At 37.2% G+C, this 26,404-nt stretch overlaps 1 protein-coding gene across 1 annotated transcript in view; it reads right to left on the bottom strand.

Moving 5' to 3' along the window:
* The window catches only part of KCMF1 (potassium channel modulatory factor 1), a 65,790-nt gene that overhangs the window by 21,543 nt on the left and 17,843 nt on the right, over positions 1-26,404 (bottom strand). The window contains exon 2 of the mRNA XM_045549961.1: positions 2,950-3,117. Coding sequence (XP_045405917.1) covers positions 2,950-3,117 — 168 coding nt within the window. The remainder of the gene's footprint in view (positions 1-2,949; positions 3,118-26,404) is intronic.

Raw genomic sequence — 26,404 nt, 5'->3', positions numbered from 1 at the left:
CAGGTATTTTGTTATAGCAACAGAAAAAAGCCTACGACAGAAACACACACACACACATACACACAAAAATGAAATTGAAAGTTTATTCAGTATCCTTTGCCACTTTACTACAAATAAGTATTTGATTCTTTAACATGAAACAAATGACAAATTTAAGAGCACATGATTGCTTTTATGAGAAGAAAAAAATGGAAGAAACTGTTCATTACATGACTGATATGTTCATATTCACTTTTAGGGATATTTAAACTATTTTAAAAGTATTTACTCATTATGTATATACTGACCGTTTATTATGTGCACAAGACTTGCCAGATGGATTTGGGGTAGTTGGGGATTAATACATAAAAAAGAATAGAACTTCCTCACCTGATAAAGGGCACCTATCAAAAACCCACAGCCAACATCATTATTTACTGGTGAAAAACTGGATGCTTTCTCCCTAAGATGAGGAAAAAGACAAGGGTGTCCACTCTTGCTACTTTTATTCAGTATTTTACTGAAGGTTCTAACCAGAATAAATAAAAGGTATCCAGATGGAAAGGAAGAAGTAAAATGATTTTTATTTGCAGATGACAGGACCCTATATATAAGAAAATCCTAAGGAATCCACTAATTAGATCCACTATTAGAACTAATAAACAAGTTCAGCAACATTGCAGGATACAAGGTCTATATAAAAAAAATCAATTGTTTCTCTATACATTTGTAATGAACTATCCAAAAATAAAATTTAGGCCGGGCGCAGTGGCTCACGCCTGTAATCCTAGCACTCTGGGAGGCCGAGGCGGGTGGATCGCTCAGGGTCTGGAGTTCGAGACCAGCCTGAGCAAGAGTGAGACCCCGTCTCTACCAAAAATAGAAAGAAATGATTTGGACAGCTAAAAATCTATATAGAAAAAATTAGCCGGGCATGGTGGTGCATGCCTGTGGTCCCAGCTACTCGGGAGGCTGAGGCAGTAGGATCGCTTAAGCCCAGGAGTTTGAGGTTGCTGTGAGCTAGGCTGACGCCACGGCACTCACTCTAGCCTGGGCAACAGAGCGAGACTCTGTCTCAAAAAATAAAAAAATAAATAAAATAAAATAAAATAAAATTTAAAAAAATTCTGTTTACGATAGCAAAAATAATAAAATACAAATGCTCCTTGATTTACAATGGGGTTAAATCCTGAAAAACCTATTGTAAACTGACAATGCATTTAATACACCTAACCTACCAGACATCATAGTTTAGCCTCGCCTATCTTAAACATACTCAGAACACTTACATTAGCCTATGGTTGGGCAAAATTATCTAACACAACGCCTGTTTTTATAATAATGTATTAATATCTTATGTAGTTTATTGAATACTGCACTGAAAGTGAAAAACAATGGTTGTATGGGTACTCGAAGTACAATTTCTACTGAATGTATATCACCTTTGCACCATTATAAAGTCGAAAAATTGTAAGTCAGGGACTGTCCCCACTTAAGAAGATATATATATATATAAAATGAAAGAAGTGCAAAACTTATATTCTGATAGCTATAACACTGTGTCAAAAGAAATTAAAAAAGACCTAAATAAATGGAAACATATCCTATGTTCATAGATCAGCAGATATAGTATTATTAAAATGGCAATACTCTCTAATCTACAGATTCAATATAATCCCTACCAAAATCCCAGTTGGACTCTGCAGATATTGACAAGTTGATTCCAAAATTCATACAGAAACTCAGGCATACAGAATACCCAAAACAATCTTGAAAAAGAACAAAGTTGGAAGATGCACACTTCTCGATTTCAAAGCTTACTACCAAGCTACAGAAATCAAGGCAGTGTGGTACTGACATAAAGCTAGAGGACATATATATAGATTAGTGGAATAGATTCAGAGTCTAGAAATAAACCCTCAGTTACAGTCAACTTACTTTCAACAAGAGTACCAAGACAATTCATTGGGTAAAGAACAGTCTTTTCAACAAATGATGTTGGGACAACTGGATATTCATATGCAAAGAATGAAGATGACCTTCTACCTTGCTCCATACACAAAAATTAATTCTAAATCGATCAAAATCTAAATATAAAAGCTAAAGTTAGAAAACTCTTAGAAGAACACACATAGGTTTAAAATCTTCATAGGCAGTTTTCTAGATATGATACCAAAAGCATGAGAAATGAAAAAAATAGATAAACTGGACACTATCAAAATTAAAACTTTTGGGCTTCAAAGCACACCATCAGGAAAGTGAAAAGGAAACCCATAGAATTGGAGAAAAATTTTGCAAATCGTTTATCTGATAAGGAACTTGTATAGAGAATATATAAAGAACTATTACAATTCCATAATAATGACACATCCAATTAAAAATGGGCAAACGGTTTGAATAGATATTTCTTCAAAGGAGATATACAAATGGTCAATGCACAGAAAAGATGCCCTATCTCATCAGCCATCAGAGAAATGCAAATCAAAACTAACTGCTTGAGATACCACTTCATATCCACTAGGAATGGCTGTAATCAAAAAGACAGATATTAAAGTGTTAGCTAGGTAAGGAATTATAGCATGCAACATTTATAGCTTTTCTTATGACAATGTCTTCTAATCAGCTGTAGAAACAATCTGCTTTCTGATCACCAGAACAAGAACTAGTACTTTGGGTGCTGTTAACAAGAACAGTCAGTTTGACTTTATTCCTTTTCTACTGAAGTGCTCTTCTATTTCATACCTTGTCAGTTGTGCATATTTGTGAATGGCTTTCAAAAACAAGTAAACTATGATTAAGAAACAGAATTACTTAGAATATAAAAGTAAGCTTCATTTTATTTTTAACAAATTTGGGGCCTCATGTATGCTATTGGGGATAATTTAGGAACATTTTACCTTTACTTCTTCACACACATACACACAAAATTCTAAATGATGTAAGTCATTAAAATTTGAATTAAATACTTACCAAAATCTACCCTTGTTAATATGCACTGCATTGGGTGGTCAGTTGTATGCCTTGTTGTTGTTGCACCACTTTCATAACAAGATGCACAAAGATCGTAATCGTAGCAAATTAAACACTTATATCTGCGACCTCGAAAATTTCCTTTTAAACATGCATCACAGCTGACACCTATTAAAAAAAGAAATAATTTTAACTAGCAGCTGTAAAAGGTCACTCTCCATTTCATTTTTATAAATGTTTCTTATGCTCATTTAACCCTATATATCCTTTCCAAAATGACTAGAAATGACATAGTAAAATGATGTGGGAATTTCCAGCAGTGTGGTAGATTCATTACTCTGATTTATACTCCTAATAAAAATAACTTAAAATGTTTGTTAAAATGTAAAAACCCCCTTTAAAAATGTCTCGATAAGCCAGCAAGAGGGTAAAAACCAAGGGAAAGAGGAACTGGTGACTAGAAGCACTAAAGGGGGCTTTTCACTTTTCACCCTGAAGGCAAAGCAGGTCAAACTCTGAGCTTAGTTTTCCAGAGCATTGCACAGGAAACAAAGACCAAGGCCTGCTGAAGGTGGAGTATCTAAGAGGAGATTCCCCATGAAGCTGAGACCCTAATATACTCTCAATGTACGGTGAGCTAGAAATTCTCCCTAGGGGATTACAAAAATTGCACTAGTGAAGCTTCCCACATCCCCTGGGCACAAAATGACAACAAAAAACCCTGAAAAGTCAACCACAAACCAGCCCTCCTGTACGTTTATTAACCCAAACTCTAACAAATGGTTCCAAAAACCTCAGGCCAAGAACTGAGTTTAAAGTGGTCTTAAATTAGCATTGCCACCAAGCATCTGGCGGAAATAAACTTCGGAGGAATGAGTTCATAGTTTAAATCATAAAATACAAACAAAAAACAAAGCACCACCAGGAAGAAATAGCAGAATCAGACAGAGTTCATGTCTGAATTAGGTATCTAATAACAATTCTTAATATGTTAAGAGAAATTAAAAAGGAGCTTGAAGAGGCAACCAGCAGATCTGAAAATGAACCGAACAACTTCTAGATACAGATATAAAAAACAAGTTAAAATTTAAAACTCAATGGGCAGGTTTTCATAGTACGAAATTTTATTCACATGTGATATGCTTGTTTATGTAGAAAACCTAAATACAGCTAAATAATTAGAAGTAAGTATTAAGTAAGGTTGCTATATAGAGACCAGCTTAATAAAATAATGATTATATTTCTTTACTCCAAAACAGACAGAAAAATGTATAATTAAAAATGTCATTTATGATGCTACCTAGATTAGCCAATTAGAGAAAGAGCAGAATATTGGTTACCAGGGTTGGGGGGAAAGGAGAATGGGGAGTTATGGTTTTGTGGGTACACAGTTTCAGTTTGGGATGATGAAAAAATTCTGGAGATGGACAGTGGTGATTTGTTGCACAATAATCTGAATGTACTTACTTCAGGTGAATTGTACACTCAAAAGGGGTTCAAAATGCCAAATTTTATGTTACGTGTATTTTACCACAATAAGAAAATACACCATATAGCATTTTTAAAAAGTGGCTATGAATAAGTCTAACCAAATATAGGCAGCCTGTTATGAAGCAAATTAGTAAAAATGAATTCAAAGACATTAAGGGACTTTTAAAAAATATAAATACCAGGTTCATGGACTGGAAGATTCATAATAAAATGACAATTCTCCCCAAACTGATCTGTGGATTTAATAGTAATACAATTCTAACCAAAATCACACCAGAATATTTTTGTGGACCATAAGCTGATTCTAATTTTGATACAAGTTACAAAGGGCCAAGAACAGTCCAGAAACTCCTGAATTAAAACACGATGGACTTGTTTAGCATATCATCAAGAGCTACAGCAATAAATAATAAATAGCACAATAACCAATAAGAAAGCTATAGTAAATTAAGATGGAATGGTACTGGCATAGCGGCAAACTGACCTATGGAACAGAACAGAAAGCAAGCCCAGAAGCAGACACACACACATTGAAATCTGTTCTACGACAGCAAGGTCACTACCAAAAGAAAGGGGCAGACAATGAATGGTGCTGAATAGGTGATTATCCCTATGTGGGGAAAACAGAATTGGATCTCTTTCCCATCTCCCTCTCCCTCTCCACCCCCCCATACACACACACACATACACACCCAATTCCAGATGGTTTAAAGGCAAATCCAAAAGAAAAATGAAAAAAAAAAAATCTCCAGAAGACAATATAGGAGAAAATTTTTATGAGCTCAGAATAGGAAACAATTTCTTAATCAAACGCTCATTCACTCATACACACACACACACACACACACACACACACACACACACACAGTCCAAACATAAGAGATAAATTCAACCACATTAAAAGACTTTTTCTTCACCTTTTAACAGCCTAGAGTGATTGAAAAGACAAGGCCCAGAAACAGGCGGTATGTGCAATACACACGACAGACAAGCTTGGTATTCAGAATACATTAAGAACTGGCTGGGCACGGTGGTTCACGCCTGTAATCCTAGCACTCTGGGAGGCCGAGGCGGGTGGATCGCTCGAGGTCAGGAGTTCGAGACCAGCCTGAGCAAGAGCGAGACCACGTCTCTCCTGAAAAATAGAAAGAAATTATCTGGCCAACTAAAAATATATATAGAAAAAATTAGCCGGGCATGGTGGCAGATGCCTGTAATCCCAGCTACTCGGGAGGCTGAGGCAGTAGGATCGCTTGAGCCCGGGAGTTTGAGGTTGCTGTGAGCTAGGCTGACGCCACGGCACTCACTCTAGCCCGGACAACACAGCGAGACTCTGTCTCAAAAAAAATAAAAATAAAAATAAAAGAACTAAGTAAACAAATCCCAGCTCTGCTTTGTATTTACTTATTTTTTGTTTGGAGGAAGAGACTTTAAAAAACAATATTAAGTGTATATACGAGAATATTTGTAAAATAATTGCAAGGGAAAAGAATGGTACTATAGATCCCCTTGGCCAGCTCTAAAAAGGTTATCTTTCAAGATCCCTAATGGCTCCATACTATTGTTTTCTTCCCCCCATACTATTCTCTTAATCTCCCCTCACCCCCCAGAGGGAGACTCTGACCACAATTTTGTCATTCCTTGTTTTCCTTTTATAGTTTTACTACATGTTAGATTTCCTAAACTAGACATTGTTTTTTAACCTTACACTGTGTTTTCTTTGGGACTTCCTTTCACTCATCTGAAACTGTTAGATGTTCTTGCCTGTGGCTTTGATTCATTCTTTTTTCAGTTCATCCTATAGATATGAACTGTTGATGAACCTTTGGGTTAATAGCCTTTTTTTTTTTTTTTTTTAATTCTCCTGGTGCACATGGAGAAGATTCCCTGGGGAATGTATTTAAGAATGAAATTGTAATACCATAAGAAGTACACGTTTAACTTGATTAGAATGTGAACAAATTTTTCAAAGTGGTTGTACTGGAGTCTGCTCCCACCAGCAGGGTATCAGTATAACAGAGTCCTTCCTAAGTTTATCTGTCAGGATTTATATCATTTTATAACACAGATGAACAAAACTTGCTCTGTGAGTGTCAACAACAGGAATGTACAGTTCCTATTAGAGAAAACAAGTTAACCCTTTGCTGCAGTTCCTTGGTTAACAACAGTGTCTACCTGGTACCAGGAGGCTCAGGGAAATCTGGAACAGAATACATGACATATATAAAATTACCAATTCCTTGACAGGAAGAACGGAGTTGTTTCTGATGAGATAGCAATAAATTATATTTAAGATATTAAGAATCAAAGTTCCTATAGAAAAGTATTATGACAGAAACAAGAGTTCAAATATTATCAAATAAAATATTGCCTTGAGAGGCAAAGCTGAAGAATCACTGGTTGTCTAGACAGCACTAAGATCTATTATATTAGAAAATGTTAGGTTTCATTTACTCTCTCTCTCTCTCTCTCTCTATATATATATATCTCCATCCTACAAAAGCTGAGTTAACCAAATAATAAAATATGCAACCCATCTAGCGTCATATCGTGTCAAAAAGCAGCTCAGAAAATCACTAGGTTTGTAAAATGGTAACTAGCACAAGCCACATCGTAAAATTATGGTGGGATATTTATAATCCCCCATCTGATCATATTTACCCAGCAAGATAAATGAAAACGCTAACAGATAGAGTTTAACCCCAATTTTGACACTGACACCATTAAATCAAAATAAAAAGAATGGTGTGTATCTGACAACCCCTATCTGAAAAAGTAATATCTGAGCAGATTCATATCCTCTGCATTTACCTCGTATTTGGCAGTTCTGTAAAATAAATAAATAAAAGTTATGAACTAAAATCAGAGAGAAAGAATGCCCTCTAGTGGGAACAGATTTTTTAAAAGCTACTGAAATAATACGTAAAATCTTTTCTAGTTTTAAAAAATGAAACAAAGAGGTTTTTATACTTACTTGCTTACAGCTTTTTAAAGGGGAAAATCTGAGGTTGATGTAGCTTTTACTTTTGATTTGAATTAATTTTTAGATGGGGAATAGGGAGTTAGTGGGAAGGAAAGGTAAATAAAGGACAAGTTACCTGTCAAGAAACACAGTGAAAAAGAATACAACAGCAAGTCGACTCCACCTGCAATCTGAAGGTCTGGGATGGGGTTATACAGCACTTTCAGGTGACAACCAATTTCAACTTCTAGATACCATGTAATTTGGGGGTTGGGGGAGAGTCCTCTTTTCTACTTCTGTGAAATGGCTTTGTATTATCTTTTCAAACATTGTGACCTTTTTTAAAAAAGGCTGTGTGTATTATATATAGTATACAATAATTTTAATATTGAAAACTGCACAGAGAACCGTAGTACTAAATGTAACTTTATGATGATAAAGACAATCTCCAAGAAGAGGCTCTTTGCATTTAAGCAGTTGAAAAATTGTATAACCTTTTCAAGAGGGTCTCAGATGAACACAAAACTAAAGAAACAAACTATTAGTAACTCAGTGAAAAGCAGAAGTAGCTAGAATTATTATGCTTTAAAAAGATGGTCAAAGGGTACTTCCAGAAGTGAAATTCCTAGAGGAAGAGAATCTAAGACAAATTTTATAACGTTTCCTAAATTGGGAAGGAACCTAGATAGTGGAAAGTTTTTTCTCTCTTCTATTTAAGAATCATAGGGGAAATATAAATAATTATCCCTTGCAAAAGTAAAAAGTAACTTTAGGGGTTTGTTTCTTTTAAAAAAAAACCTATTATTAGGATTAGGAACACGACTAAAACATCTGTTAAGTACATGTATTTAACTCTATATATGTGCATCTTTAAAAATCTATGCTATGTGTTTAAGGGATAGACTCAAGAGGAGCAACAGGGTACCGAGTCCCATACAAACATACCTTTCAAGAAAAGGCCTATAGCTAAAGATATTCCAGGAGCAGAGAAAGAGAAATGAAAAAGAGGGTATAAGTTGGGGGACAGCAAGATCCAGAAGAAAGAGAACTGGGTGACTAAGAAGATTAGTGTAGAGGAAAACACAGGAAGCTCAGTAAGTAGGCTTTGCAATATGTGTGCTCTTCACACTTAGGAGTCTTGCTTGAAACTTCAATACATTCACTTAAACCAACTCTTTCTGTACTGGGAATCAACTTTTCTACTTTCACTTTATTTTTTTTCAGGTGGAATTCTACAGGTTCTGTGATAATGTGACAATGGGAGCGTCCACTCATCCTTTCATTATTTATTATCTATATGTGCCAAGATGTAACAGTAGACAAAAATATTTGCTAAGGATATAGCAGTGAATAAAACTTTGTCACACAGAGCTTACACTCTAGTGGTATTAGCAGCAACTTCCTCATTTATTATGTGTCAGATGACTTACATATACTACTTTATCAATCTTCACAAAGTCCTGAGGTAGGTTGAAAGTGTGATAAAACTTCTTTTGTGGATAGACATGATTCAAAGTTGGTTCAAATCTGACTAGCAAAATGGATGGAAAGACGAAGGGATACTGTATTTAAAAAGTTCTTTATAAACTTTATCAAAGAAGGAAGTTTAATTCATTTCTAAAAGTTTTCAGTACAGAGGAAATTGGTACATTTTGAAACAACTGATTGGTTTGCTTGGTTTTAAAGAACTGGTCTGCCTGCACTCTTATTCACAGAAATGTATCCCTGGCCTGCAAACAGAAGCCTATCTTAGTAACAATGGACTTGCTCATGAGTGAGCTTGGGAACAGCCTTTCAGAGCCTCTTATCTGGAAATAGAGAAGCTTCTATATTATTCAATCTACTATTATACTCAGCCATGATTAGAGTTGTTTTCTGACTCATAAAATGAAGGAAGAGGAGGTATGTAAGGAGTGCCTGGGACAATGTAGTGATTCAATAAATATCTGTTGAATGAAGTAAATGAAAAGAGAAGGGGGTATTTCCTAGAGTAACTCAGTAAGAGCTCAAAAAGAGAGATGGGAAAGAGGGATTAATGTGTATCTATAATAGACTTTTGATGTAAGAATTGCCGAATAGTGAAAGCAGACAGGGGAATAGAAGAGGATGAACAACAGGTACTTGTTTCCTATAGAAGTAAAAAAATTAAGTAGGTAAAAATGCTGCACCAAGTACTTCTAGGAGTAAGCCACTAGGTGGCAACACGAGCCCAGGAGAGCTTAGCTGCAAGTTGTTGGTGGAAAAACAGGTTTTTAAGAAAAGAATGGCCTGTCAACCATGGTTCTGTGATAACAATTTTATATGTAAAAATAAAAATATAAAACCCAGTATTTTCATATACATGCACAGTTCAGTTTAGTTGCTTTAAACAAGGCATACTAGATAGAAACTACTGATCCGTTTTGAAAACCTTGCAGGCAGGTCTGTGGGTAAAGGCAGAGAGCTTGGTTTAGGCTCTATACCTCCCTAAAGACAAGAGTTCTTTAGGGAAAATGCTAATTTTTATGAAAAAATCTAGTGATCACATGAGCATTTTGCAGAGATTTGTAAAAGAGAATGTCTGTTAAAAAATACATTAAATTTCAAACTTGTAAGGGTCTGAAAAATTAAAACAACACGGCATAAGAGAATGTCCCTCAGATCACCTCTAAGCAGCAATGTTCCCTCAAACCACCAATCTGGTCACTGAACTGTTGGTTCTTTTACAGATGAATAAACCAAGGGACACAGGCACTTGCTTCAAAGGCACACAGCCATTAAGTGGCAAACTAGTGACCTACTGAAGCATATCTTCTGTTAACAATCCGGCTTTTTTTTGCCCCCAGAAGTGGAGGTCTTCAGAACTTTCTATTTATTATGGTATAGAGATACACATTTAATGTCCTGCTTATTGTTTTTCCCTCAACTTCTTATTTTCTAAGACCTTAAATTTTACCAATTACATAGCTTCTTTAGAATGGAATCCTGAGGTTGAAGAATTATTCTTGAGGCAGGTGCTTGAAGATATTAATTTATTTTCAGATAATCACAAACATAATTCTACCTAAAGTTACTATTTTGTAAGTTCTTACCCCAGAGTAGTGTTTTCTCAACTCTTTGAAAAGCCATGTCCCATATTTTAAAACTTTACCATACCATCTCTTTTACCTAAAATTTCAGTAAGTTAGAAACTTGTCTGGTCTCACCCCTTCAAATCAGTGCAGAATAACAATCAATATGATTCTCAAATACATGATTTTTAATTTTTGGTCTTTTCAAACATATAAAGAAATTTGGCATAAATACATCTTCAGACAGGGGAATCAACAATCTATGACACGTGACATCACATAATGATTCGAATACTGGAACACTATACTCCCATGAAACGGACTTACACATGTATCAACATGTGAAAATCCCTACAAAAACAAGTTGTGAAAGAATACATATTATATGGGAACACTTAAATTTAAAAATATACAACATGAACCTATATAATTGTTTTTGGACACATACCTATGTGGAAAATATACTGAAATGTGGATGGGAAGGATACACATCAACAGCAAAAAGTGATGACCTCTGGGAGGTAGAGAGAGGGAAGGAAACCAAATAGAATCAAAAAAGGGCACAAAGTAGAATTTGTCAGTATCTACACTGCCTTAGTTCTTTCTATATTTTTGAGATGTTTCATTAGAAAAAAACCAACATGGACAATTCTCCATCCCATCTTGACATAAAGTAGCATGTAAGATGACTTTCACTCGTTTTATGCTGAAATATAAATGGGTAAAATAGTTGGATCTAGTAAATTTATGAAATAAAAATACCTTTTTTTTGTTCCCAAAGTTGGAGTCTATATCGCATACTGGTTAATTCCTGTGTAAACTAATCACTGAGTTTACAGCTAAGTGCTCATAGAATGACTTTTCCCAAGCACAGTGTATGACCCAGGCATGCTAGACAACTTACAGGCAACATATAAAGACTATACTATTGAGCACTGACAACAGAGTCTAGGAGCTGTTTAGAATGCCTTCCCATTGTATACTTGGCCAATAATGTACAGACAGCAGGAGATAACTTCTGGCCTATAAAGACAGACTACATATTTATGAAAGAAGAATGTCATTTCAAACAACTAAAAGGTAAAACATATTTAATAGGGGTCTTTCCCCCCTTGGGAACTTCTTGGTCTATTGTTTGAATACTTTCATATTGATTTTCTACAACTGTTTGAGGGAAAGAGCTTCCAGAAAAGTGGAAATCCTCAATGTACCACAAGATGTGTAAAGAGGGAGCAGAAAACATACTGCTTGCTAAATGATATTTATTTAATGATATTTGAGCCAGAAATATCTGCCCATGTATTTATGACAGATTCCCAGTCAAGTAAGACACATGACCACTCTTTCTGTTATAGTGGAAAAGGATTTGTCCTAGATCCGTATTAGGAGACCATTTCACATTGACTTATCTTAACATTATTTCTATCAACAAAAATTTTTGAGCACTTACAGTACAGCGTTTTAGGCATAATGGGGAATAATGGAAGTAAATAAGCAAATAACATAAAGTATGAAGACTAACAGGCCAGGTGCGGTGGCTCACGCCTGTAATCCTAGCATTCTGGTAGGCTGAGGCGGGAGGATTGCTTGAGCTCAGGAATTCAAGACCAGCCTGAGCAAGAGCGATCAGTCTCTACTAAATACAGAAAAATTAGGTGGGTGACATGGCTCACACCTGTGGCCCATGCCTGTGGCCCTACTAGCTACTCAGGAGGCTGAGGCAGGAGGATTGCTTGAGCCCAGGAGTTTTAGGTTGCAGTGAGCTATGATGACACCACTGCACTCCAGACAGGGCGACAGAGTAAGACCCTGTCTTAGGGGAAAAAAAAAAAAAAAAACCACACAAAACTAACAGAGATCATAGAAACAGCCAACATATAAAAAAGATAAAAGATGACCTATTCTGGTTGGGGGAGTACAACAGCCTCACCCTGACACAACTCTTCAGACCAAGCAGTCCCTGAAGTATCTCCTCTTCAAAACACTAAAATATAACCTCAGGTCCCTTTGTTCCTATGTTCCCTACACATAGAGTAGTTACTCTAAATCCAGTCTCAAAAACCCACAAGAATTAAGTCACTTTTCCCTCTTTTCTAGGCTAACCAATTTAAGATCTAACAGGTCCTCCAAAATCCTACCTTCAATTGTTAAATTACTTTTCTTTATATCTGCTCCAGTTCCTTCATGGATTTTTAACTAAAGGGACCCACTACAGCAGACATAAAACTCTGGATAGAACTAGGAATAACTGATACAAAGTACAGAGAATACTCTAGCACTGGGAAAAAAGAGGCATGGTTTATGTCTGGTTTAGGAGGCATGGTAGCCTAATTTTAGACATGTTTGGTTTGAGGTGATAATGAGACATACAAGCTGAAAGTTACAGTAAACAGTTGGTTAGGCTAATCTAATCTTTGGGACAGGGCATGTCTCCCAAAGATCAGATCACTGAGAGTGATAGATGATAGTATGGAAAAGAAAGAAGGAAAGGATTAAGCATAAAGATGAAATGAAGAAAATGGATAGTGTTTGTATGGTTTCAAGTCAATCTGAAATAAACCAAGGTATTCAAATACAGTATAATGGCCCGGCGTGGTGACTTAGTCCTGTAATCCCGGCACTTTGGGGAGGTCAAGGCAGGAGGATTGCTTGAGCCAGGAGTTCGAGATCACCATGGGCAACACAGCCAGACTCCATCTCTACAAAAAATTAGCCAGACTCTAGGAGGCCGAGGCAGGTGGATCATTTGAGCTCAGGAGTTCGAGACTAGCCTGAGCAAGAGCAAGATCCTGTCTCTACTAAAACTAGAAAGAAATTAGCAGGACAACTAAGTATATAGAAAAAATTAGCCGGGCATGGTGGCGTATGCCTGTAGTCCCAGCTACTTGGGAGGCTGAGGCAGCAGGATTGCTGGAGCCCAGGAGTTTGAGGTTGCTGTGAGCTAGGCTGACGCCATGGCACTCTAGCCTGGGCAACAGAGTGAGACTATGTCTCAAAAAAAAAAAGGAAAAAAAAAAAAAGCCAGGCATGGTGGCATGCACCTGTAGTCCCAGCTACTCAGGAGACTGAGCTGGGAGATTCATTGAGCCTGGGAGTTGGAGGTTGCAGTAAGCTATGATTGTACCACTGTACTTCAACCCGAGCAAAATCTTGTCTCAAAACAACCTCCTCAACAAATACAGTATAATCATCCAAAACTGAAAAAAAAATTTTAAATATTGATTTTAATATAATTATTCATGCTTCTTCCTTCCATTTATGAACATTTCCAGCCAGGATTCTGAGAATGACCCTAATAGAGCAATATCCAGGTTAACAATGTATCAATAACAACTCTGAAATGCAATTCAGTCAGGAAGCAATTCACCCACATAAAAACAGTATGGCAATAACTTCAACTAAGAAAATTCAAAACCAAACTTGAAGAACATGTAAATAAATATCAATTTTATCAGCAAGAATTTGAATCTTGCCTGACTATAAAGAGACTGCTTACCTGTTCCTCACTTTCCTCATCAGTGAAAAAGAAAGAAAAAAAAAGGAAAAATGTAATCTCCATATTGCCGGGCCATCACAAGCACATAAACATTAACCTCTCTTCCCTGCCTCACATTTTGAGGACATTTGAAGTAGGGTGCTGGTTACCACTGCTGTTTCTCAGCTCCAAGCCTACCCTTCTATACTCTGTTGGGCAATGCTGGGTCTAGGAAATGGTTCTCAACCAGGGGCCATTTTGCCCTCCAGAGGCCACGTGGCAATGTATGGAGACATTCTCAGTTGTAACAACTAGGGGGAGGGAAGGGCTACTGGCATCAATTTTGCAAGGCCAAGGATGTTACTAAACATCCTACAAAACACAGGGCAGCCCCCTGGCCCAAAATGTCAATGATGCCAAAGTTGAGAAACCACGGTTTAGGTTCTGCCAACTCAATTATTCTGACTCCCTCAGCAGCTTGCTTCTGGTTTACGTTCTGTGAGTGGGAGGCTCCAGAAGGAGAGGAAAAGATAGGAAGAGGTCAGCATCCCTCCAGCAGCAGAGAGGCTCCAGCATCTGCCTCTTCAGGCACTCTCATCACCAGCCAGCTGCAACCCATCCCACTCAGAAGGCCAAGTACCAACTGTGTGCAGATGGGCAGGGGGCCTCTGAACTCCTGAATTCTAGGAACTCCATCTTTCCCCTTTTTGGAATGATGGAAATGTTCTACATCGGTACTGTCCAATGTAACAGCCACTAACAATTAAAACACCTTGTCAGATATGTGGGCCTAGAAGGATGAAACTTCAGTGGCATTGAGCACACCTGGCAAGCACCCAGATCTTGATATCTAAACAGTATCCTCCACTAAGAAGAACCAGGGCTCCTTGAAGAATTGGATGATTCGAGGGGCTGAGCACGGCCAGTACATGAGCCTATGATATCCAGTTCTAAAATGAGTGACCCAGAAACTACCCAGAAAAAACAATGGGGGAACGTCAAAAGGACATGGAAGAAACCCTGAAGCAGTTCCCACTGGCCAAATCTGGGACAATGTGAGCATCAAAATAAATAACAGAAGTAATAGATTATAACCCACTGAGAAATAAATATAGGAATCAATGACTCCTTACTGGTACGAATAAATAAATCACTGAGAAGGAAACAGAAAAAAAAAAAAATCTTCCAATGGTAGATATACTGACCAGAACTTACATTCCAACTCCTTCACTAATACTGGAGCACTGCAGTCCAGTATGGTAGCCACTATGCACATGTGACTATTTAAATGTTATGTATTTATTTATTTGTTTTTAATTAATTAATTTTTTGGAGACAGAGTCTTGCTCTGTTGCCCTGGCTAGAGTGCAATGGCATCATCACAGCTCACTGCAACCTCTAACTCCTCAAGCCATCCTCCGCCTCAGCCTCCCAAGTAGCTGGGACCACAGGCATGTGCCACCACGCCTGGCTAATTTTTCTATTTTTTGTAGAGATGGGGGTCTTGCTCTTGCTCAGGCTGGTCTTGACCTGCTGACCTCAAGCAATCCTCCTGCCTTGGCCTCCCAAAGTGCTAAGATTATAGGTGTGAGCCATTGTACCTAGCCTAAATGTAATTTGTTAAAATTAAATAAAATTTAAAATTCAGTTTAAGTGCACTAGCCGCATTTCAAGTGCTCATGTGGCTAGTGGTTACTGCACTGAACAGTGATGTACTGGACAGTGGTATTTGAGACTCAGCCATAATTTTGTAAAAATAAAGTCGAGAACAGTCCTAAGATAAAACTCTGATTTTGTTCCTTTCTGAAACTTAAAATTTTGTAATAGAACTGAAATGAAAAAGACAAATTCACAAGGATAAGAAAAATAAAAGTAAATAATAGCAATAAAATTTTGGAAGCTGGAAAGGAGAATTAGGTAACTGAATTAGGAGATTGGAAAAAGCTGAGCCGTAGTATGCATGAAGGGGACAGCTAAGAAACAACCCAATTTCAAATGCAGATTTAACAAAATGTCCAAGACTGGCAGCATCAAGTAGTACCAGAACTAGGGTTAGGGTACAGAATTGCTGAAAGATGGAATAGGGGTAAAAGCTCTTTGAGAAGCAGTTAAATTTCTAAGTTGCCTCTCCAACATTATACTCCACTTCAAGTGGAAAGCAGTTTATTCATTACAGAGGGTCACTGACTTAGGGAATTCCAGGCATCGTTGACAACAGAATGAAGTGCATACTTTACTGAAGACAGATGGATTAAGTAACTAAATCATTTCCAGAAAGGGGAGGAAAAGGAAAAAAGAAGAGAAAAGGGAGACAAAAAATGGAACATAAAAGAGAAGAAAACTGGAACATCAGTCTAGGAGCTTTAATATCCTGAAAGTGAGAAAATGGAGGGGAGGAGGTAACAGAATAATTCAAGAAAACTTCCCAGAATAGAGAATATGAGCTGCCAGACTGAAAGGGCCCACAGAGTACTAAACACAATGAATAAAAAGAAACCTATACCAATCACATTTCAGAAGAGCAGGCCTCAAAAGGGAGATTCTACTAGCTTCCAGGAGAGCAGGTAAGGGAAGGGAGTAGAGATTGCACACAAGGATCAAGAATTTAATGTTTTCAATAGGAACACTGGACAAAAAATAACGCACTAATGTCATCAAAGTTCTGAAAAGGAAAGCATCTCCAAATTAAAATTCTATACCTAGCAAAGTTATCATTCAAATATGAAGGTAGTAGAACAGTATTTTCAGATACATTAAGTTCTGGAAAAAATTACTTCCCATGTACCCTCTTCGCCAATACCAGAAGAGAGAGGGGTAAAAAATGGGGAAATGGAATTTAGGAATAAGGAGATCCAATATGAGATGCAATGAAAATCACCAGGAAGACGGTGAACGGACAACCTCTAGGATGACATGCCATGAAACAGATGAGGGCAACTACTCTACCACATTGGAGGAGTGACACAAGAGTCCACTCAGGGTGAAGGTACTGTTTGCTTTATACCGTTTTCTGAAGTGTAACATGCAGAAAAGGATACAAATCATAAATGTACAGCTTGGTTTTCACAAAGTGAACACATCCTGTAAATAAACACCTGGATCAAGTTATGGAACATTACCAGGCCCTAAAAGTGTCCCTTATGCCCCCTTCTATTAACTACCCCGAGGTACTATCCTGAACATCCTAGATTAATTTTGCCTGTTTTGTTTATGTGTATGTATAAATATGTATACATAAACACATGTCAATACTTGCAGGGCCTTCACAGTCATTCCAGGACATTTACAGAGCCACATAAAAGCTGAGTGGCCTGATGCCCACATTTCAGCTTAGGTCCCCAGCTCAGGTCATACAAGGCAATCCTCTCTCTTCTTGTTTCTGCTCGCATTTTGTGAACAAGTGTCCTTTTTGTGGTCTATTTAGTGCCATGTTTTTTACCTTTCTGTGATGTTTGTTGATGATTTTGCTATTTAAAATGGCTGAAAGCATAGTGATGACGGCTTACACCCTAGTGTTCCTAAGCAACACAAGACTGTGATCCGTCTTATGGAGAAAATACACGTGTTACATAGGCTTCATTCAGGCATGAGTTATAGCATTGCTGGCTGTGAGTTCAACATTAATGAATCAACAATATATAATAAACTGACCTTCAACAGAAATACACATAAAACAAGGTTATATATTGATCTGTTGATTAAAATATTGTGAACCTAACCCTATACTTCCTCTAGAAGTGGAGGTTCAGTATTGGCTAATTTGGTGTTCATGTCAACTTTATAGCTTTCCTCCCTCTCTCTGTTTCTCCCTTCCCCCCTTCCTCTTTTTCCTTCTTTCCTTAATCCCCTCTCCTTCCTTTCTTCCTTCCTCCCTTCCAAAAATAAAAAAATTAAAAAAAAACTTTATATAACACAACTAGCATGTATAACAAGAATTGATTACACACACAGAGAGAGAATCATATAGTATTTTACCTTTTCTTTTTAACTTGAGGAAAGAATAGTGCCCAGGGAGTCTGGCCAGGTCCAGCCTTTTATCTGGATTTGGCTGGTCTTGCCCATGTGATGATGAAGTTCCTGCTCTCTCCTTCAGAAGAAGGGTTCAGCTGAGGACTTTCATTTTACCCCATGGGAGCATCCTGCTCTGATCTGCTCCTGGGAGCTAAAGGTGGGCAATGTTGAGCAGCCATCCTCTGACTACATCTCTGCTGGAAATCCACCCTGGTCCACACAAACAGCCCAGCTAATCCCCCATCTATAGTGGGCTCTGAGTTTCAAAGGTTCATTTGTGAATGATTTCTCCAAAGGGTCTCTTGCAAACCCTCAGGGAGGCTGAAGGCAGACTTTGTTCAGCTTCTCTTCTCCTTGGAGCTTCTGCCTAATAGTGCAATCTTGTCCTTTCCTCACATTGTGAGGCCTGAGCTTGCTATTCTGTGTTTCATAACTAGACAATATGTGGCTTAGGGATGAATATGTCAGAAGTAAAACTACAGAGAAAGGCAAGAGGATGATCAAAACGGAGGTCCAATTAATGGTTACGAACATGTGTGTGAGATGTTTATTTCTTAATATGAGTGGTGGATATGTGGATGTTTCATTCTCTTTTTACTGAATACATAATTCTTGTACACTCTTCTGAATACATAACACAGTTCTTACGCAAACATAAAAATTTCATTCTCAAAGGACAGGCTAGCTGTGTACCTTAAAAGCAGCAAATATTGTTTCAATTTTTTTTTGAGACAGGGTCTCACTCTGTCGACCAGGCTGGAGTGCAGTGGCATCACTGTAGCTCACTGCAATCTCAAACTCCTCGGCTCAAGCGATCCTCCTGCCTCAGCCTCCCAGAGTAGTTAGGACTACAAGCAGCTGTCTGCCATGCCTCACTAATTTTTTCTATTTTTTTAAATGGAGATAGGGTCTCGCTATGTTGCTCAGGCTGGTCTTGACCTCCTGGGCTCAAGTGATCCTCCTACCTTAGCCTTCTAAAGTGCTGGATTACAGCCATGAGCCACTGTGCCAGGTCTCGATTTTTTTAAAAAAGGCAAGCTTCTTATAAGAAAATGAGAATATTTTTATACCTCTTGGTGGGTAAAGCCTTTCTAAGCAACAGACGGAAACTGAAACCATAAATGGGGAGGGAGAAGTACTTGTAAATTTGATAATAAGTATAAAACTTTAATATTGACAAAAGGTCCCATAAACAACGTCAAATGAAAGCAAATGTGGAGAAATATCTGTAATAAATACAACAAACAAAAAAATGGGCTCCTAAAAATTAAGAAAAAGACCAATGGGGGGGCCCAACAATAAAAAAATGGGAAATGATATATGACCAAGCATTATTAAAGAGGAAGTATGTCATTCAAATACCTCCTTGGTAAATAAAACAAGTACGCTTAGCTAACCATAATTTATTGCATATTTTCAAATAGCTACAAGAGAGGATTCTGAATGCTCCTAACACAAAGAAACAATAAATATTTGAGATGATAGATGTTAATTACCCAGATTTGCTCATTACATATGTATACATTCACTGAAGTATCATTCTGTACCCCATATATATGTACAATTATCAAGTGTCAATTAAAAATAAAGAAAGTATGTCAACAGTCCTCCAAAATTTTCAGTACTATCCATAAAAAAGCCTAGTTCAAGCAAGGATCATGAAAACCTCCAAGTAGAAGGTTCAGGCATGACCAGGAAAATAAAAGGTAAGCTAACAAGCCTGTGAACCACAACTGGCTTCATTCCTAGTTAAGACTGATCTTGTGCCCCCTTGTCCCCCTCCAAGAAATTCAGTTGCTCTCATTCTGCAGGAGTTATAGCTTAGGCACCAACCAAAGTTCACATTTATAGTAGTCCCCTCTAATCTGAGGTTATGCTTTCTTTCTTTCCTCTTTTTTGGAGACAGGGTTTTACCCTGTTGCCCAGGCTGGAGTGCAGTGGCAGGATCATAGCTCACTGCAGCCTCCAACTCCTGGGCTCAAGTGATCCTCCTGCCTCAGCCTCCCATGCGCCTTGGAATTACAGGCACATACTACTGTGCCTAGTTCTTCTTATTTCTTGTAGAAACAAGGTCTTGCCATGTCACCCAGGCTGGTCTTGAACTTCTGAACTCAAGCAATCTTTCCTGCCTCAGCCTCCCAAAGCGCTGGGATTACAGGGTTGAACCACAGTGCCCGGCCCGAGGTTTTGTTTTCCGAGGTTTCAACTATTCATGGTAGACAGTGGTCCAAAAATATTAAATGAAAAATTCCAGAAATAAACAATTCATAAGTTTTATATTGCACATTGTTCTGAAATCTTGTGTAGTCCCACCTGGGAAGCAAATCATGCCTTTATTCAGCATATCTGTTCTATATAACTGCTCACTAGTCACTTAATAGCCGCCTCAGTTATCAGATGCAAAAACACAGTATATATAGGGTTTGGTACTATTTGTGGTTTCAGGCACCCATGAAGGGAACATCCTGGAATGCATCTTCTGTGGATAAGGGGGGGGACAACTGTAAAGAAGGCAGAATCGACTACCTAACATGTTTTCCACTTCTTCACAGTTACATACTTGCTATTCTTTTCATTTGCCCAGTTATCTTGCACCATGGTAAGGTCCTGTACTTGACCCTATTTTACACAATGTTTTTATTGGTGACTTTGAAAATGACAGCAAACATATTTATAAGTTTGTGCATAAAAGAAAAGTTAAAATATTAGATGACAGAATAGAGATCAAAAGAGAGAAAAATGGGTGTACAAAACAAGATGAATCCTAAAAGCAGTTCATATAAAGTCCTACCTTTGGATTAAACAGCAATTCATGTGGTAAAAAAATTCTAGATGAATTAACTAAACAGAATCCCAGCTTCAGTATTAACCCAAGATGGGATGTAGTTGCAAAAACAGCCAGCAAATAGCAAGCAAGCTTAGGCTGAATTAACAGCTGTACAAGATCCATAACTGTAATATTTCTACAACATTTTACTCTTGCCAGACCATATGTGAAGAACCACATTCAGTTCTGTGTGTCTTGTTTTAAAATGGGAAATAAGTATAGTAGTATATTGAAAGAATGGCAAAGTATCCAGAAACTACACCAAGAGAAATTATGAAAGGACAAAATGGGCTCTTTAGCTGAAGAGCTGGGAAAACGCAATGCTGAGGGGGGTGCTATAGCTTCATACAGAACTAGTAGGAAGATGCAGTGTACTCAGTTCTCTGTGTAGCTACTGAGGTCAAAAGCAGGAAGCACTAAATGCAACAAAGTATCCTGGATCCTGCAAGAGAAAAGGGATATTAGTGGAAAAAGGGGCACCTGAAACTCTAGAGTTTAGTTAGTAATAATGTACCAATGTTGGTTTCTTAGTTTTGACAAACGTGCAAGGTAATGCAAGATGTTAACATTAGGGGAAACAGGGTGAGGGGTGTGTATTGGGAAGTCTCTATGCTATCTTTGCAACTTTTCCCATAAATTTAAAGTTATTCCAAAATAAAAAGTTAAAAAAAAATAAACAAGGGGGCAGACGGTTCAAAGGATGATTCTCTAACAGTACAGTGAATGCTCTGTTAATGCATAGGTTATGTTCAGATATTAGAAGACAAACATGCTTTTGAAAGGATTTCTGCATATTTCATAGGACACTGGTACCATCTAAATTGGAGGGCAAATGAGCTTAGCAGGGCCATTAACATTTATCTTGGAGTCTGAAAACCAGAACGTAAACAACAAACCTAACTGAAGGAGATCCATTAACACTAGGAAAGTAACAATTTTATATTTGCAATAATGCTGCAATTAATTCTTCTGCCAGTTTTGGGGAAGATGCCAAAGCTCACCACGGTTGGGTCAATAACAGATCACATATATGACTGTGGTCCTATAAAATTAAAATATGGCATTTTTACTGTACCCTTTCTATGTTTAGACACACAAATAGTATTATGTTAAAACTGCCTACAGTATTCAGTACAGTAGCGTGCTGTACAGGTTCAGTACCCTAGGAGCAAGTTTGTGTCAGTATACTTCATGATGTTCACACCACAACAAAAATTGCCTAACAATGGATGCGTTTCTCAGAATGATACCAGTTGGTAAGTGACACTTGCCTGTATAAGCGTTTTTCAAACTACAGTTCATGAACAAGTAAAATAAATTTAGTGACTAACGCTCAGTTGGGAGGCATCACCTCCACAGGGCATTCTGAAACTCTGTGGGGGTATTTTTTGATTGTCACAATGGGGACCCCACTGGCACTATTGGGGAAAAGCACTAAAGGTAGTAGGCATCTTGCAATGCACAGAAAAGGTAATGAAGAATTATCCAGCATCCCAACAGGACTTTCCAAATCTCCTATGAGACATTCAAGAAGGAAACTAAAAAACAAATAGCAAAAAACAAAACTTTAAAATTATCTAAGCGTAATATCTCATTAATTCCATTTTTCACATTCACCCAAAATATTTGCAGTTTTAGTAAAAATACTTGTTTTCCAGTATTTTCCAGGTACGCCACAACCCCACAAATTAAGATTGGTTTGCTTCATTTAGAACTTTACCAAAGACTGTTTAGCATTTCAGAGAATCTGACAATAAAGCTGTTTGTAGTAGCTGAGTTTCCAGTACAATGTACCTGATCAGTCTTTCATAGCAATAACTTCCAAATATGTAACACAGACTTTTCTAAATAGACTGATTTCCAAACATTATTAAATTAGTAGGATTTATGAAACACAGGGTTCCTGTGAAAATATATTAACATGAAAACATTGACATCAATGTCATCCTATTTATATTTAATTTTTTATGACACAATGACTAGAAAGCTATGTTTTAAAAATTAAATAGTGAACTTATTTGTTTTGGTGTTGCCATTATTTTTCTCGTTTTACTCTAATAATACCCCTGAAGTCTACCACACAGCTGTTACTGTTTCTTTTTCCAATCCATTCTCTGTTCCTCAATGCCTATCAAAGGATATGCTTTGTAGGGTCTTTTTTTTTTTTTTTTGAGGCAGAGTCTAGCTCTGTTGCCCAGGCTAGAGTGCCATGGCATCAGCCTCACTCACAGCAACCTCAAACTCCTGGGCTCAAGCAATTCTTCGGCCTTCAGCCTCCTGAGTAGCTGGGACTACAGGCATGCGCCACCATGCCCGGCTAATTTTTTCTACATATATTTTTAGTTGTCCAGCTAATTTTCTTTTTACTTTTAGTAGAGATGGGGTCTTGCTCTTGCTCAGGCTGGTCTCGAACTCCTGACTTGAGCAATCCTCCCACCTCGGCCTCCCAGAGTGCTAGGATTACAAATGTGAGACACCACGCCCGGCCTGTAGGGGGTTTTAAGTACCAGAAGCTCAATGTAGATTGGTAACAGTGGGTTCCAGGTTTTCTGTAAGATTTCCTGCTTCCTTGTCTTATGTCAGCTCATTTCACAGGGAATTATTTTCACCTTACACTTATAAATAAGGCCAAACTCATTGGTGACTATGTGATATTACTTTTATTTCTCCATGTTGATAGTCCATAATTTGTCTTATGGTATCCCCACATCAAATAAGGTTATTTCCCCCTTTCTGTTATCATATATTAATACAAATAATTTTTATTTATACTAACAATTTTCTTTCTAGTAACTACCCCATATCTCTAACTATTTCCTATACTATAGTGTAGGAAAATGGAAGATCTTCTGCTCTTATTTCTTTTAAATCCAAAGTTATTTATTGTAAAGAGGTACAGGCACTCAACTACTTCACTGTAATGTCTAATTGTAGTTAAAGACATATATATATATATCAACTTTATTTTAGGCTCATCAGCAGGTGTTAAAATATTTGTTATAAAAATAAATGAGGCACTGAGTTTGGGTCTGACAGGGTTGAGAATCACTAATTTAGTGCCTCTCAACCAGAATTTCTTAAAAATAGACTTGAAAATTATCAGACTATACTGTACTAGTTAGGGTATTATTTCATGAAACTTTTGTTTCAATTATGTGTGTTTTCTGGAGGCTACAAAAATGTACTTTTTGCTGTAAGTCAAGATCAAGTAAGTTTGCAAGCCACTATTAAAGTACTCCCCCAACCACAAGGCCTTTCAACACTTGGAGATGAGGCACAATAACTGAGCAGACCACACTACTCAACAATTCTCCTACCTCACATTCCTGGTTCCTTAACGGAGATCTCTTCCCCTCTTGGGCCCCAGTCTTACTCTGTGATCCATTTCCCACCTCTCCACTCCCCCATGTCCTCCTTTCTCTAAGGTGAATGCATTCACATTGCCCACTTCCTACATGTATGCTTTCTTCAAGTCACTCCCTCAATTGTTTTTTTACCTTTTCTGTCTTAAAAGCAAACAAAAAATCATGGGCATGGCAGTGGCCTTTTTAGACATGATAGAATCCAGAAGGCATAAAGAAAAGGCAGAGGATATGTCTACAATAAAAATGAAATCCTTTGAGGGAAGCAAGACACTACATATAAGCCAAATGAGAATGGTAGAAAAGTCCTAGAATATCAAAGAAGCTTAACATCCTTAAGACCTGCAACAATCAGAGAGGGAGAAACAAGCAATTCTATGAGGGCGGGGGAAAGTGAGTACAACAAAAAATTTTAAACAAAACTAAGTTGTACACCTATCCCAGGACCCAGTAATTGTCACTACTAACTACAGTTATGCACCACATAACATTTTGGTCAACAACAGACCACATGTACAACAGTGGTCTCATAAGATTACATACTTTTACTGTACCTTTTCTATGTTTAGACACACAAATACTTACCAGTGTGTTACAACTGCCTACAGCATTCAGTACAGTAACATGCTGTAGCCCAGGAACAACAGGCTACACCATACAGCCTAGGTGTGTAGTAGGCTATCTAGGTTTGTGTAAGTATATTCTATGATGTTCATATAACAATGAATCACCTAATGACGTGTTTCTCAGAACTTGTCCCCACCATTAAGTGACATATGACTGTACATACCATACCCAGCCACTTATTAGATTATCTCATTAATTCTAATAATTTTTAAAGAGTCTCAGGTGTTTTAGATATAAAGTAGTATCAGGAAAAAGACATGATTTTTACCTCTTATTTTCAAATGTTTTTTTCTACTGGTTATTTGATTTCTTATCTTTTATTACATTCACTTGACCAGTGGTTCTTAATGAGGATGATATTACTTCCTAGAGGGTATTATGAAAATTTGGTTGTCACAATGACTGGGTGTCATTTTGGCATTTGGGAGGTCATTGCCAGGGATTCTAGACACCTGCAGTGTTATGCACAATACTATACAATGAAGAAATGTCTCACCTTGCACATGACTTTCAAATATCCCAACAGAAAAACCTGTTTAAAACTGAGTTTAGAAGCTAACTCAATTTTACGTATAGATACTAAGTATTTTTGCATGATTTTAACATACATGGAAATCATCAATAATACAATTGTTTGGGTAAACTGCTTGGAACATGACATCCTGAGTTGTTTAAAAAGAAAAGACACTGATGGCAACACTGTTTGTGTTATTTGAACTGTCAATACAACAAGTCTGTCAAGGATTTGCATTTGAAGCTATCACATTCACAGTGATCCTGCATGTAGGTACGAGTATCTATCTTCATTTTTTCCTTTAAATAATTATTGCTGAGCATTTACATCTTGAAAGATGTATTATTTTATTATGTTTTTTTCTTTTATATTAAAGCATTCTAGTGATTTCTTCAAAGTATGTGAGTAAGAGTTCTTTATAGAAGAATTCCAATGAATAAACACAGAGAAAAATGGTAAGAGTTGGAAAGTCAACATCTTGCAATCACTATGAAACAATGGATCCAGGTGGCTCACATCAGTGACCACCAATGGAGTGATAGCCTGACATCTGAACCCCCTGAGACAAACAGACATTATGGGCCTCTCGGTGTGATGTAATAATAAATATAATACTAATATTTTTAAAATAAACTATCCAGCACCTATGAAATAGTCCTACCAAACAAAAACCTAAATCAAGCTTCTAGAAGTGAGTACCACTTAAAAGAAATACAGGGCATGAAAGGATATGTTAAAATGAAATCCAGACTATGGGAAGTACCATCAAAGAAATGATCCAGTTTTTTCAACAAATAAATAACATTTTTAAAAGAGGGGAGGGCTGTTGTAAATTAATAGACATCCTAAAGGACCTATCAACCAAATGTGATATTTGACATTATTTGGATCCTGATTTTAAGAAACTAAATTTAAAAAAACATATTTGACAAATGGGAAAAGTGAACATGAACTAAGTATTAGATACCTATCCGTTACAGATAAATACTGAAATATTTATGAGTAAAATGATATGTGGGTCTGGAATTTGCTTTAAAATGTTCAAACTAAAAAATTGATGGGGGCGATAGGGAATCAATATAAAAATGACAAAATGTTGATGTGAAGCTTGATAATACAACACGGAAGTATATTAT

Source organism: Lemur catta, chromosome 4 (assembly GCF_020740605.2).
Source record: "Lemur catta isolate mLemCat1 chromosome 4, mLemCat1.pri, whole genome shotgun sequence".
Classification (NCBI taxonomy): domain Eukaryota; kingdom Metazoa; phylum Chordata; class Mammalia; order Primates; family Lemuridae; genus Lemur; species Lemur catta.
This window is presented reverse-complemented; position numbering and strand designations above follow the sequence as displayed.